This window comes from Mirounga leonina, unplaced genomic scaffold (genome assembly GCF_011800145.1).
Source record: "Mirounga leonina isolate KUSES-001 unplaced genomic scaffold, KU_Mleo_1.0 Mir_151, whole genome shotgun sequence".
Taxonomy (NCBI): domain Eukaryota; kingdom Metazoa; phylum Chordata; class Mammalia; order Carnivora; family Phocidae; genus Mirounga; species Mirounga leonina.
The window spans coordinates 28,645,963-28,660,651 of record NW_023270377.1 but is presented as its reverse complement, the minus strand read 5'-3'; the positions used below and the strand labels follow the sequence as shown (position 1 = coordinate 28,660,651).

Here is a 14,689-nt window from a genome sequence, read left to right as displayed (position 1 = left end):
CCATAATGAGCCTAAGTGGAAGATATAAACCTTTGGGAGTTTTGATCACTTGGCTATTCATGGGCCTACTTTCGTTAGACACAGAAATCTCAAACTTGAGGACTCCAACAAATATATATATATTTATATAGGAAAAATCTCCCCAAGGCATATTTCTCTCTTTGTGTCAATTTCCAATGCTTAGATCTTGTAGCAGCTTTCTTCGTACATTTGCTGATGATTCTGAAATTCTTTGAACATTACATTTCTAAATTTTTCTTTGTGATAAATCTTGGAATTAGGATAGTTGAAACCATGTTTCAGTAATAAAGATGAAATCTGAGATTTAACACTATAGAATTTTATCTCTTACCCACCTTATGGTCCAATACAAGTTGAGTGGTTTTCCTGGGAAGCTCTTCTCCAGATCATGATGTAGGAACTTAGGCTGCACCCATCTTGTATCCATGCCATCTGGGGCACGGGGCTTCCAGAGTTGCCATGGAAGAGAGAGCTTGGATAATCATGCATGGAGTATAATAACCACACTAGAGGGGTAGACATCACTTCCCACCATATCTTATGAGCCAAAATTCAATCTCTTGGCCTTAACCTCACTGCTAGAGAAGCTTTGAAATGTGGTCTTACTGTGCTAGGAAGGGGAAAGTGAAGTGGGATATGGTGGCCGCATAGCATCATTTCTGCCACAGCTCCCTTCATTGGTTTGATTCTTGGCTCACTTGCCATGTTTTAATAGTCTTACCGTTCTCCTGCTCTCAGAGTTCAGCATCTTCAAAGTGTTTACCCTTGTTCTTCATATTTGAGTAAAATCACATTCAGTCTGACTCTAGAATTCATGTTCTTTTCACTTCCTCAGTGGTACAGATTCACCATGAAGGTGCAGAGTGAGGGTGTTCAACAGAATTTCCTTACTCCAGTTCTTACTCTCTCTTCCACCTTGCTGTGAACTTCCATCCTACAGTGACCTTTATCCGATTTGGTGATTAATGATTAGAATGCTATTATATGCCCTTGTCATCACAAGCAAATAAATTTGTTTTCAACTCTTAGACATGCTCCAGTGATTGTGTGGTTGAGAATTTTGAAAATAATGAATTACCTGTAGAGAGAGGTAAGTAGAAGGTAGTTAGTGAAACCTCTCTCTGCCTTGGTGTTATGGAAGCGTTCCTCAGAGAAATGTTACCATCAATAGCCCTGTTTATGTATATTCACAATGCTAGTCGCTGACTTAATGAACTAGATATGAAAGAAGTTTCTGCACCCTGTCAGGTATTTTCAAGTACACAGAATCAAGAATTGTTGTTACTTTGACTATTAACTTTGATTTTTAAAAGGGAATGAGTATATGTACCATTATTTAGTTTCAAATGTAGAAACATCAGTAGATACACATTTGATTAGTAATTTCTTTTTTTTTTAAGATTTTATTTATTTATTTATTCAACAGAGAGAGAGAATTTAAGCAGGGGGAGTGGGAGAGGGAGAAGCAGACTCCCCGCTGAACAGGGAGCCCGATGCAGGGCTCGATCCCAGGACCCTGGGATCATGACCTGAGCTGAAGGCAGACGCTTAACGACTGAGCCACCCAGGCGCCCTTGATTAGCAATTTCAATAGAAAAAGTTGTCCAGGGTGCCAGCATCTGCCTCATTTCTGTGTTGTAAAGGTTGACCTTCAGCTCATGCAGGGGACCATGCTGGATGCACGCCTGGGTCTCCCCCTCTGTTGACTGGCTCCAAGGCACCTCCAGCCTTCCTCATTGGCGCATGTTAGACCTGCATCAGATGCAGCTCTCCAAATGATGAGTGCTTCCATACTTCTGTTAAAGCAGTAATATCAAGATTTCCTAACAGGAAAACCTACACTTAGGCAGAACTAGAGAAAGTAAAATGTCAGAGCAGGAAGGGCCCACATCTGGCTCATACATAGTAGAACCTACTTTTGTCCTCGTCTTATTGTTAGGGTGAAATGAGTTAACCTCTTTCTAGTCCCTAGCACAGCGCCTAGGACCTAGTGAGTGTTCAGCACATGGGACTTACCATTTGTCATCATTATTTCTAGTGGCAGAGCCCAAAGAGGAACCCAGATGCCCTAATGGTTGCCTGCTCTTTTCCGAGGCACATAGTTTGCATTCCCCACGTTGTATAGGGAGAAATGTGTTTGGAGAAATTGAATTAAAATAAAAGCAGTGGCAGCCTCATTCTCATTGCTGAGCATGGACTTGGTGCTGAGTTCTGGGCTACGCATGGTGTGTGCTTTCATGTAACCTCCAACATCCCAAGAGATTCAGACTCTATCGCCTTTATTTGACTCAAGTAAAGGCTGAGCTGGGGAACTGGCCTGTGGTCACAGCACAAATAAGGGGCTGCTTTAGGCTTTAAATCCAACTTTGTCTGACTTCAAAGTCTTTATTGTTAACTGTTATTTTATTCCAGGGGTTGGCAAACTATGGCCCACAGGCCAAACCGAGCATACCTGGTTTTGCATAGTCCTCAGGCTAAGAATATTTTTTACATTTTTAAATGGTTGAAGAAATTGAAGAAGAAAAACTGTCCTGACACAGGACGATTAGGTGAAATTGAAATCTCAGTGTCCATAAATGAAGTCTTACTGAACACAGCTACGCTCATTTGTTTATATCGCCTGTGTCTGTGTCTAGAATTGAGTAGTCGTGGCAGAGTCCATGTGGCCTGAAAAGCCTAAAATATTCACTATCTGGCCTTTATTCTATACTTTTCCTCAGTGATTATGTTTTTGAGATTCCAGTTATTTAGAACATAATTTTGGGATTTTTATAAGGTCTGTCTCCTCCTGTTACCTGTCTTTTCTGTTTGTTCCATATTAATTAACCTATCAGTCAAATGATGCATAGTGTGTATAAACAGAGTTCACCCTTATAGTATCTATATTTTGTCTTTTTTTTTAAACAGAGTGAGGAATGATTTGTTACTGGAGAACGTCCGAGGCTTTTGATGAAAACCTGTTTGTACTTGCCGTGGAGGGTGGCTCTTTGTGGTCTACACGCCCCTCATAGCCATCTACTGAGCTGATTATTTTTAAACCTCTAAGTGTCTTGGATGCAGAAATCACTCTATTTTCTTTCCCTTGTAGTGGTTTGCTGTCTTCTGATTATGTGGAGATCCACTACGAAAATGGGAAGCCACAGCACTCTAAGGTACAGTTAAGAACATATCGAAATCCTGCAGCATAAACATGCTTGCCCATAGAACTGTTCATCGCATGCTGCATTGTTTGATGTCTCTCTCAATAAAATGAGCTGTTCTCTTGTACAACGGTGCTATTTTTAAATTTAAAATAAGTTTAGGAGAAACTTATTAAAACTTATAAATGTTCGAGATAGCATTAGAGATTCTGTATATTCAGGTCAATAAAGAAATGTTTATTGTTTTGGTTATACATACAGTATCTTCTGGAAATGAATGATATAAAGAGCTATACAGCTCCATAGCAATACCTTCAAGTAGTAGATCACCAGCTCATGGTCATAGTCTGAATGATGAGCCTAGAATGGCTGTTTAGTCCAAGAGACTTTGGTGCCTGAGAAGGGCAGAGGACAGGTAGGGGAAGGGAGATTCAGGGAACACTGTCCTTAATCTTCACAAGAGTTCTGGGAGATGGATATTATTATTTCTGTTGTGCAAAGGAAGGAAGAAATTGAGGCAAAGAGGGGGCAGATAAACTTACCCAAGGCCACCATGGATTGTCATTGAAAGCTAATTGGGTACTCGATTTCCTTCAGTGGAGATTAACTATTCCTTTAATGGCGTGTCAGTAAGGAGCAAGTGGGTTTAGATGCAAATAAGATTATTTGCGTGTAAGGAAGACAGTGATCTCTACCAGTCAGGATGAAAATCCTGGGGATGGCTACATTCAGAGACTGATTTGTGGGAAGTCCACAGAGTACCACTGAACCTAAGCTGTGTCCACGGAGCAGATGCCATGGGCACAGGAGAGGAAACAGGGAAACAAAATGCAATGGGAAACTTTGGATTTTTTTTCTACGTTGCTAACGAGTATTGGCACAGAAGTGGGCCTTTCCTGTGTGGGTTTGCTGGGTTGTGTACCACAGAGAACTAGGTTTTTTCAGTGTGATAGCTTCTCACCAGATATTTATGGGTGGCCTTCATTTTAAATACTGCTCAGGGGGTTATGGAATTTCTCAGGATTTATAACTGTCCAATTAACAGTGGGCACATTTGTAATTTGATGCGTGTTTTAAGCCTTTGAATTTTATGCCACAGATTAAGAACTTCCAGTTATTATTCTTATTGTTCTGTCAGTTCTTGCCTCAGGCTGCATCTTGGGGGTTGTTGAAGCTCCTGAAAAGTGAATGCTGTGGAAAGCGGGCAGAAATGCTAAACCAAGCACGGGAACGGTGCTTTCTGGCATTTGTACAAACCAAAGCTTCCGTCAGCTGCGCCAGGGCCCTGAGCGCTGCGGGTGCTGAATCATGAGTCTGGAGTAGAGAAGATTGCACGAGAACTTTATAGACTTAGCAAAGGAGCCACATTTGCAGGCCACAGTAACCTGAGTCAAACGTCTCACTAACAAGTTCAGTCAGTTTTTTTTTTTTTTTTTTTAGAAGCAGAATAGCTAATTGGCCTCCAGAGGTCATTTGAGGTCCCAGAAGGAGACCTTACCAATAAGGCACATCAAAACTCCTATCAGTTACAACTAGAATTTAAAACAAAGGGTATTTCAGCTGTGGCAAAGGAAGTGTTTATTGCACTTTGTTTTTGTGTTCATTGCTTTTCTCTTATTGATGCCTCATTTTCTCCAAACAGATCGTATACCCAAACTTACTGCTTCCTATATAATGAGTTAATGGTAACAGTCTGTTTTTTATGTGTCTGTATTTATATATACACCCCCCAGAACCAAGATGACATGGTGCACAGTATGTTGAAGCAGAATTTTTTTTAACCTAATAACGTTATGAACATTTTAACATGTATTAAATAATCTTCTAAACTTTCATTTCTAAAACTGTGTAATATTCTTTCCTATTCATTTGCTATAATTTATTTAAAAATCCCATAGCAATAGACATTAGATTGCTTCCAATCTTTTACTATACAAATAATTTGTAAGGAAAGGCCTTCCTGATACATTTTTTAAAAGATTTTACTTATTTATTTATTTGAGAGAGAGAAAGAGAGTGGGGAGGGGCAGAGGGAGAAGGAGAGAGAGAATCCGAAGCAAACTCCACAGAGCTGATGCAGGGCTCGATCTCATGACCCCGAGATCATGGCCTGAGCTGAAACCAAAGGTGAGACACCCAACCACCTGAGCCACCTGGGCGCCCCTCCTGACGCATTTTGAACCCATCTTTAATAATTGCTTAAGGATTAATTCTGAGAATGGGATTTTCTGGGTCAAAGCATTGGTACCTTTCTTTAAAGTCTTTTGGTACATATTGATAGTTTTTCTTTCTGAAAGTTTATTTAGATCCACACTCTTCCTACCATTACTTTTTTTTTAAAAAACTTTTTTTTTTAAACTTCAGATTGCCTTCCATGTTAAGAAAATCTTTGTACAGAGTACCAGTGAAGGAAATTAACATGTGAGGATGGTTAGGTTAATTAAACCTGTTTCAACCCAGTGTGTAACCTTTCTTGCAAAGATTTCACACTGTTTAGACAAAAGTACATGCGCACACACCCTGTTATTCACTAGGGATGAAAAGAATTACGCCAAGCCTATTTGGCTTCAACTTTTAAGTGCAGACATTTAAAATATCCCAAGAATTAGTTTCAAACAGAATGATGAATCCACACTTTGAAGAAGCTTGTCAAGGTTTTCCCACTTCACCACCACCAAGCCCCTACCTAGTTCCCACTTCTTGCCAAGAGAGGCCAGTGTCTTAGGCTTTTATTTTTATTGGATGAAAGTGGGTTAAAGGGACTTCTTTTCCTTGTGAAGCTAAGATAGGAACTGGAGGGGTCAACGAGTTAAGTAATCAATATAGAATAGGTGTCAGGTATCAGTGAATGAGTATGGAAGCACTTTTGTTCTGCATTCGACAGAGCAATTGCTTTTGTTAGAGTTCCTACACAGCATATGATAAAACAACTTTGGTGACTTGTTGATTGACTTTGTTGATGAAACTATTAAAAACGAGTTAATTTTTGGTGTTTTAGTTCTTGCATAAGTGAACTAGGTATCAATACGACAGTGTAAAAGTCCTTTTCAACTTTAACATATTTCTATTAAGTTCCTTTTAGGCGAACCAATAACTTTGAGTGCTTACTAATATTTTGGTTTCAATTGTGCTTAGGAAAAGAAGTATCAGCTGGCCAGCAATGGAAAACTGAACAGATAGATGCTATGCACCCATCCCCACTTCCCTCTACTTTATTACTCTTTATCATTATTGGGTGGGGAAAATGCCCTTTCCTAGCTCTGTTTACTCACCCTGGCTTCTTCCTGTCCCCTTGCTCACTCCCGCTCCGGGAAGGAAGAGCCACTTAACTGATGGGAAGGAGTTGGGTATGTCTGTGTTGTTCTTATTCCCTTCTTTTATGGGATCCACCTCCTACAGGAAGAGCACGTTCTCTGTACTTTTCCACACTCTAAGGTGCACAGTAGCAGCCTGTTGTGTGTGTGTTGTTGGTGGGGGTTTCTTGTTCCATGTTGTCTATCCCCGGGTTGGTAAGTCTAGCCAGCTCAGGGTGTGGCATTAGCAGGCCTACTGATTCTCAGCTGATCCTCTCCTCCGGTATAGCACTAGCAAAAATGAAGGTGGCGCTTCGATCTGTTTCAGTCCTGGGTCACTCTCTCATTTGGTTTTAAACTTGTGTGGCTACCACCTCACACGCTCAAGGATGCCTATGATCTGAACGATGGACAGTAGTATGTGCTGGTGAGGATGTGGAGAAGTAGAACCCTCACAGTCTTCTGGCGGGAATGTAAAATGGTGGAGCTGCTTTGGAAAACACTTGGGCAGCTCCTCAAAAAGTTAAGCATACAGTTACCTTATGACCCAGGTGTTCTACTCCTGGATAGATATCCGACATATGTTTAAGCAAAAACTTGTACATAGATGTTCACAGCAGCATTATTCATAATTATCAAAAAAGTGGAAACAACCCAAATGGCCATCAATTGATGAATAAATAAGATGTGATATATCCACACAGGGGAATATTATTCAGTCATAACAAGTAAGGAAGTACTAATGCATGGTACAACGTGGATAAATCTTTCAACATTATGCTAAGTCAAAGAAGCCAGTCACAAAGGTCCATATATTGTATGATTCCATTTGTTGAAAATGTCCAGAATAGGCAAATACATGAAGACCAAAGCACGGTACGGTTTGGTTGCCAGGGGCTGGGGGTGAGGAGGAATGGGAAATGACTGCTCATGGGTGCAGGGTTTTCTTTTGAGGTGATGAAAGCATTCTGGAATTAGTGGTGATGGTAGCACACCCCTGTGAGTAGACTAAAAACCACTGCATTACACTCTTGACAAGGGTGAATCTTATGGCTTGTCACTTATATCTTTTTTTTTTAAAGATTTTATTTATTTGACAGAGGGAGACACAGTGAGAGAGGGAAACAAGCAGGGGGAGTGGGAGAGGGAGAAGCAGGCTTCCCGCCGAGCAGGGAGCCCGATGCGGGGCTCGATCCCAGGACCCTGGGATCACGACCTGAGCCGAAGGCAGACGCTTAACGACTGAGCCACCCAGGTGCCCCGGCTTGTCACGTATATCTTAAAGGAAAAATAAACCCTCAGGTCGGTTTATTTACCCACCTTCTCAACAAACCTGAATCCTTTGCTCCTTTCAGACTGGTCTTGTCACTGAGGCTCATGAATAAGTCATTTGTATTGTTAAACAGATAACTGATTCAGCTTACTATGATCTAGTCCCTGTTTTGGTACTGGGTGTACATCAGTGAACCAAGCAGATAAAAATCCCTGTCTTTGTTCTTTGCTTTATCACCATAATCACATCACTCTCCTAGAAGTTTTCTTACTTTTTTTTTTTTTTAAATCGAATCATCACCATGGCTCAGTTCAAGCTCACTCCTTCCGTGAACTGTTCTTGGCAGGGATTGCTGTTGGAGGAAATGGGCCTCTGTGGGCATGGCTCCTGGCTGGGAAATTAAAAAAAAAAAAAAAAAAAAATCAAGAGAGCAGACAACACTGGCTCCTCACAAAGCTATTTTAAGTTTGAATAGGATAATTTTGTAAGAACTATTAAAAATTTATATAGCATTGGTACAGCTAAACTGTTCTAATACTTGAACATTTTTTTCCTATTGAGTTTAATGAAGGTAAATAATTAAACTGGTGTTGGGGTCTCAAGTTCCCTGATTCTTTGATATATTTTTTCATTTCCTTATGCTGCGGTATTCAAATTCAGGTGTATGTGTCCAGTTAAAGAGATCTTTTTCTCTTTTGCTATCAGCCCACTGATGTATTAAATAGATTAATAGGCCCTGATGATTGAAAAGTTTGAATTTAAAGATATGCATGCAAAATAATCATTTGAATATAGTGTCCTATTTTATTATTATATTCAGGATCTGGAATATCAAAATATACATACACATTTGTGAGCTAAGGCTTGCGTAGTTTCAAATGTTTATCCAGATGTTCAGGAGTTTATGAGACTTTTTTTTTTTTAAAGATTTATCTATTTATTTGAGAGAGAGAGGGCTAGAGGGAGGGAAAGGGTAGAGGGAGAGACTTTTTTTAAATTAACATGTAATGTATTATTTGCTTCAGGGGTACAGGTCCGTGATTCATCAGTCTTACAGAGTTCACAGTGCTCACCATAGCACATACCCTCCCCAGTGTCCATCACCCAGCCACCCCATCCCTCCCACCCCCCTCCACTCCAGCAACCCTTAGTTTGTTTCCTGAGATTAAGAGTCTCTTATGGTTTGTCTCCCTCTCTGGTTTTGTCTTGTTTCATTTTTCCTTCCCTTCCCCTGTGATCCTCTGTCTTGTTTCTCAAATTCCTCATATCAGTGAGATCATATAATACTTGTCTTTCTCTGATTGACTTATTTTGCTTAGCATAATACCCTCCAGTTCCATCCATGTCGTTGCAAATGGCAAGATTTCATGGGGTTTTTTTTTTGATGGCCGCATAATATTCCATTATATATATATATAATGGAATATATATATATATGGAATATATAATATATATATTATATATATATATACCACATCTTCTTTATCCATTCGTCTATTGATGGACATCTAGGCTCTTTCCATAGTTTGGCTATTGTGGACATTGCTGCTATAAACGTTGGGGTGCATGTGCCCCTTCAGTCACTACATTTGTATCTTTGGGGTAAATACCCAGTCGTGCAATTGCTAGGTCGTAGGGTAGCTCTATTTTCAACTTTTTGAGGAACCTCCATACTGTTTTCCAGAGTGGCTGCACCAGCTTGCATTCCCACCAACAGTGTAGGAGGGTTCCCCTTTCTCCACATCCTCACCAACATCTGTCATTTCCTGACTTGTTAATTTTAGCCATTCTGACTGGTGTGAGGTGGTATCTCATTGAGGTTTTGATTTGTATTTCCCTGATGCCGAGTGATGTTGAGCACTTTTTCATGTGTCTGTTGGCCATTTGGATGTCTTCTTTGGAAAAATGTCTGTTCATGTCTTCTGCCCATTTCTTGATTGGGTTATTTGTTCTTTGGGTGTTGAGGGGAGAGAGAGAGTGTCTTAAGCAGACTCTGTGCTGAACATGGAGCCCAATGCAGAACTTAATCTCACAACTCTGAGATCATGACCTGAGCAGAAACCAAGAGTCAGATGCTTAACCGACTGTGCCACCCAGCTCCCCAAGAGTTTATGAGGGTTTCTTAAATGATGAAGAAAGTAAGAACTGACTGGTTGAACTTTACTGAAGAGAAAACGAGGTAATTAAACAGACACAAAGGTGGGGCAGTTGTAAAATAAATCATATTGAAACAGGAGATTCTGTTTTCCAATAGGATGTATTTAAAGTGAGTGGAAAGAATCAAACTGTTTCTGTCATTCAATCGATAATACCAGGGAACCAAATCTGTTTTCCTCTTTAGGTCATTAGCACTGGGCTCACAGAGCTGTTATCCCAAGCCACTTCTGATTAGGAAGTGTTTTCAAAGATGCACATTCAGTTAGGGTCCCATTATTGGCAGGAGTGGCCTGGTGGTTTCCAGTGGGGTTCTGAGCTCCACAACCTTGTGGAGCAGAGTTGCCATTATTTGAGCATCATCTGGCTTGTGGAGTGTTCAGATGTGAGGAAGTGGTAGGTTGGGGAGCATACTTACTAGGATTTTTAAGTTCCTTTGATTAGCCAAAAACTTCCACTTATCGGATGCTCTATTTTGTTGCATTTAAATAACTCACTGACAGTTTCGAATCCAAAAATGCTGACACCTCTGTGGACACACACAGACTCCTGTCATGTGCTGAATGAGCCCCTTTTGTTCTCCTGCCTGCCAATTGCCTAGTCACAGATCTGTAATGCGCTCCTCAGTACTGATCGCGAAGTGGCTGGCCAGGGCTCTCAAACTGTCTGAGAAAGAAACACTAACTGGAGAGCCTAAAAACGTGTCATTCAGTTTGGCTTTCTGCTATCATTCGCAGAGCCTTTTCACACCTTGTCATTGTCTCCTTCTCTGTACAAGGAGGTAGTAGTTACTATGAGACAGCGAATGAGTGTTCAAGATGGTTAGATCCTTGGGTGGAAGGTACCCCCAGAGCTGACTCTCCAGTGTCCCCACTCACAACGCCCTCTAGGAGGGGCCTCTCTGCACTGGTTCGCTCCTGTTATCCCTGTTACCCAAGAGGGAATGCCTCTTTTCAACTAGGATTTTTTGAATATGAAGTACTTCAAGAGCTTACTTTGCAGTGGTATTTATGAAATGCTGCGTATACCTGGAGAGTTGCCAAATAGTATTTTTATGGTAATGCTTTCTTAAAAACTCGTTATAAATTTAGTAATAAGAAACTCAGAAAATCCTCTAATACTACCAGATACTAATACTAAATCAGAGCCTGCGGAATTCCTCATAGTGCTTAATATGACCACATAATCTAGATATTCAAGCTTTGTTACGATAACAGATGTCAGGGATTGCATGTTACCTCAAGTCTTATTTCAGGTTCAGAAAATATGGTGATTTACCTTCAAATATACAGAAAATTGAAACAGTTCCTTCAGATAATATCCTACCTTAATTAAAACAACTAACAATGACCTTTATACTGAGAGAGCATCAATCTTCAGTTTCTAATGGGAATTAAAATGAAATCTAAGAAAGGACTTGGAAGTATTTTCTGGGAAAAAAATCTGGAAAATATAGCTTTTTTTAAAAAGGTCAAGTAAATATGACCATGTTTGCTATGCACTAATAATCACCTGACTTAAGAGAACTTCTTGGTGTGATACAAAGTGCTAAATAATCAGTTCGATGGAATTTACAGTTACCTGTGGTTGTTTTTAGAACCATGTGAAGAGTCTGAAATTTAATTGCAGAATATTGACCTGGATTCACAAATTGCTGAGATGCATGATACCATTTGTCCTTATAAGTTCTAGGGTTGAATATACAAATAAACCTTCTCATGTTGCATACAAGTCAATATTTTTGTAAAAAATTGCCTTTTGAGAACCAAACCCCATACAAAAGCAACCTTTTACAAAATATTAACAAGGTTATAATACCAAATTTAGACAACCAGCACTCGAAATGTGTATTATAGTTTCTAAGAGGAAACAAACTGAATTGGTTGGGGAGTGGTCTTTGATATATGGGTAGACACCCTTATCACTGTAAATAGCCTCTGAGGCTATGGTAATACAGTATAATGAGCAGCGATCAAAATGACTGGAAATCATCAATGAAAAGTCAAAGTATGTTCAGTATATTCTATTTAAGGAAACAAATAGGAAGCTTCTGGTTAAACAGTGTGGATTCAATGCTTATATTTATCTCTATTCCCTCCCAATAACCTAGTCAAATACTAGTCAAAGAAAAAAGAAGGATATAAACCCACAAGGACAAAGACAGGAGAAGAAAAGACTGCAGATGAGAGGTATTCATAAAATTTTAGGAGATAGAAAGCAAACAGATAGGGGTTTCTGTCAGGTTTGAGCTTTTCCTGTTCTGCTAAGTTCCATTAGGGAAACCCAAGAAGCAAGCCGATTGAAGATCCAGGACTTGAGGGTACATGAAAGCAGAGAGGTTGGTTCAGAGTCTACGTGGAGGGCTCTTACATCCCTGCCCCATATAGCCAGGCAGCCGTCCCTTCTCTACTCTGGTAGAAGAGCTGCATTTATAGAGAAAAATGGAAAGGAGGGAATTATCAGAGAAATAATAAAAGTTTCCTAGAACTGAAGTGTGTGCATTTTCTTAATTAAAAGTTTTGACCGAGTGCCCAGCACAGTGAATAAGCCAAGACCCACACCAAGGCATGTCTTGAGATTTCATGAAAATGGGGATGAATAAAATTCCCTAAAGTCTTCTTGAAAGAGAAAAATTATATTTTATAGAAAATATCTAACATCAGAATAGCAGCCGTTTCTCAGCAGCAATGTTAGAAGCTGTGCACAATGGTGTTGAAATGCCAAGAGAAAATAATTTCTAATCTAGAATTCTCTACCCACCCAAGTGGTTGATCTAGTGTGAAGATAGAAAAAGAAGTTTTTATATATGCAAGTTCTCACCAAATTCATCTTCCATGGTCACTTTTTCAAGAAAGTACCAGAAGATGTGTACCTTCAAAAAAGGGGAAGATGAGATCATGAATGGAGAAGATATGGGGTCTAGGATTCTGTGTAGAAGGGAGGCAGAAGAGTTCCCAGGATGACCCTAAACAGAACTCCTGGCTGGTGGCTCTGTGTCAGGCCCAGTGGGAGGCCAAAGGGGGACAATAGGGCTGTCTCCCAGAATAAAATACATGTGACAAATTACCTAGTATGTGTAGCCAGGATGTAGCAGTATAAATATTCCATTCAGAAATACATAGGTAAACAGCAAAAGAAACAGATAAAAGAGTTAAAAATGATTGTCATGGAGGTGAGGAGAGAGAGAGAGAGCGTGTTCACTGGTGCGTGAGCAGGGAGAGGGGCAGAGGGAGAGGGAGAGAATCCTCGAGCAGACTCCCGGCTGAGTGCGGAGCCCATCACGGGGATCTCACGACCCTGAGATCATGACCTGAGCAGAAAATAAGAGTAGGACGCTTAGCAGACCGAGCCACACGGGCACCCCTGTGTTTTTAAAATAGGCCTTATAGTTACTACTTGACTTTGAAAATTAAGTTCATATAATACTTCTAAGAAATTTTTAAAATGAATTTTAAAAGGTAGGGAAGCAAATAATAAGATTTTATGTAGTTTTCTATCGAACACAATTATTTTTTTTTAAAGATTTTATTAATGTGAGACAGATAACAAGAGAGAGCATGAGTGGGGGGAAGAGAGGGAGAAGCAGGCTCTCTGCTCAGCAGGGAGCCCAAACCAGGGCTGGATCCCAGGACACTGGGATCATGACCTGAGCCAAAAGCAGACACTTAACCGACTGAGCCACCCAGGTGCCCCTATCAAACACAGTTATTAACAACAAGAGCTCTGGGGTCTCCTCAGTTTGGTAGAAGGCCTTATGCCATAGCAATATCTGGTAAGCAGCTACTCCCTTACATGTTTAAGAAAGGTATGTAAGTTGTATCAGTTACATTGGCGTCTAATTCGCGTTAATAGCTTTTTTCTCCTTTATTAATAACATAGCATCTTTATAGAAAAGCGGAAAAATGGCCTCATGCCCTTTGAGATTTCATATCAACCAGGAGGAGTTTGTAGGACCCTCTTTGCAATTCTTTCTGGCTTATAGGAACATCTGTAAGAGTGAATGATGATCCAGGAAGCATCATTCATCAATGAAACCTTCCTCTGTGTTGTAGGGTGGAGAGCACTGTTACTACCACGGCAGCATCCGAGGTGTCAAGGACTCCAGGGCAGCTCTGTCGACCTGCAATGGACTTCAGTATGTGCGAGTCTCACGTGGGAGAGTGAACTTGCTTTCAGCCGTGCACTGTTTCCATCTTTTCTTTCCCAAATGTTTGTTGTAGGGACTCTGCTGTGCCAGTCTCATGTTAGGGACTGGATATGGAGTCATGAACGAGGGCATAGTCTCCACTGTCTTAACATTTAGAGTCTGCAGGAGATTCAGAGATTAAACAAGTGATTACAGAGATTAATATTGAATTGCCATTTTGGTAGGAACTGTGAAGGGGAGGATCAGGACTTACAGGGTGAACAAACCTAGTCTAGAAAGGTTTCCCAAAGGTATATGCCAGAGGACATAGCAGTCAGGTGGTATTGGCCACAGAAGGATGGGGGGGGGGGGGCGTGCAAAGAGAGGAGCTCATACATTGGCTTCAAGGCAGGCTCTAGAAAAACCTCTCTAAGCACCTTTTAGACCCTAATAGTCACCCTCCATGTAAAGATCTGGTTGTGGCCATGTGATGAAAAAGGATATTGAAAATCTTATCTTCCTATATATCTCAAAATTATATGCAACACAGAGTCATACTGCTTAATGGAAATTCACAATTGGCAGCCATAAATACGCTTGTTTGCCTTTTCAGAATCAGATGGTTTTAGATTATTCTAACGAGCAAAATACCTATTTTCTTATAGGTGATACTGGATTTGTG

General features: G+C 40.4%; 1 protein-coding gene across 1 annotated transcript in view; it reads left to right on the top strand.

Moving 5' to 3' along the window:
• The window catches only part of ADAM23 (ADAM metallopeptidase domain 23), a 170,269-nt gene that overhangs the window by 87,523 nt on the left and 68,057 nt on the right, over nucleotides 1-14,689 (top strand). Inside the window, exons 4-5 of the mRNA XM_035007297.1 lie at nucleotides 3,110-3,173; nucleotides 13,934-14,016. Coding sequence (XP_034863188.1) covers nucleotides 3,110-3,173; nucleotides 13,934-14,016 — 147 coding nt within the window. The remainder of the gene's footprint in view (nucleotides 1-3,109; nucleotides 3,174-13,933; nucleotides 14,017-14,689) is intronic.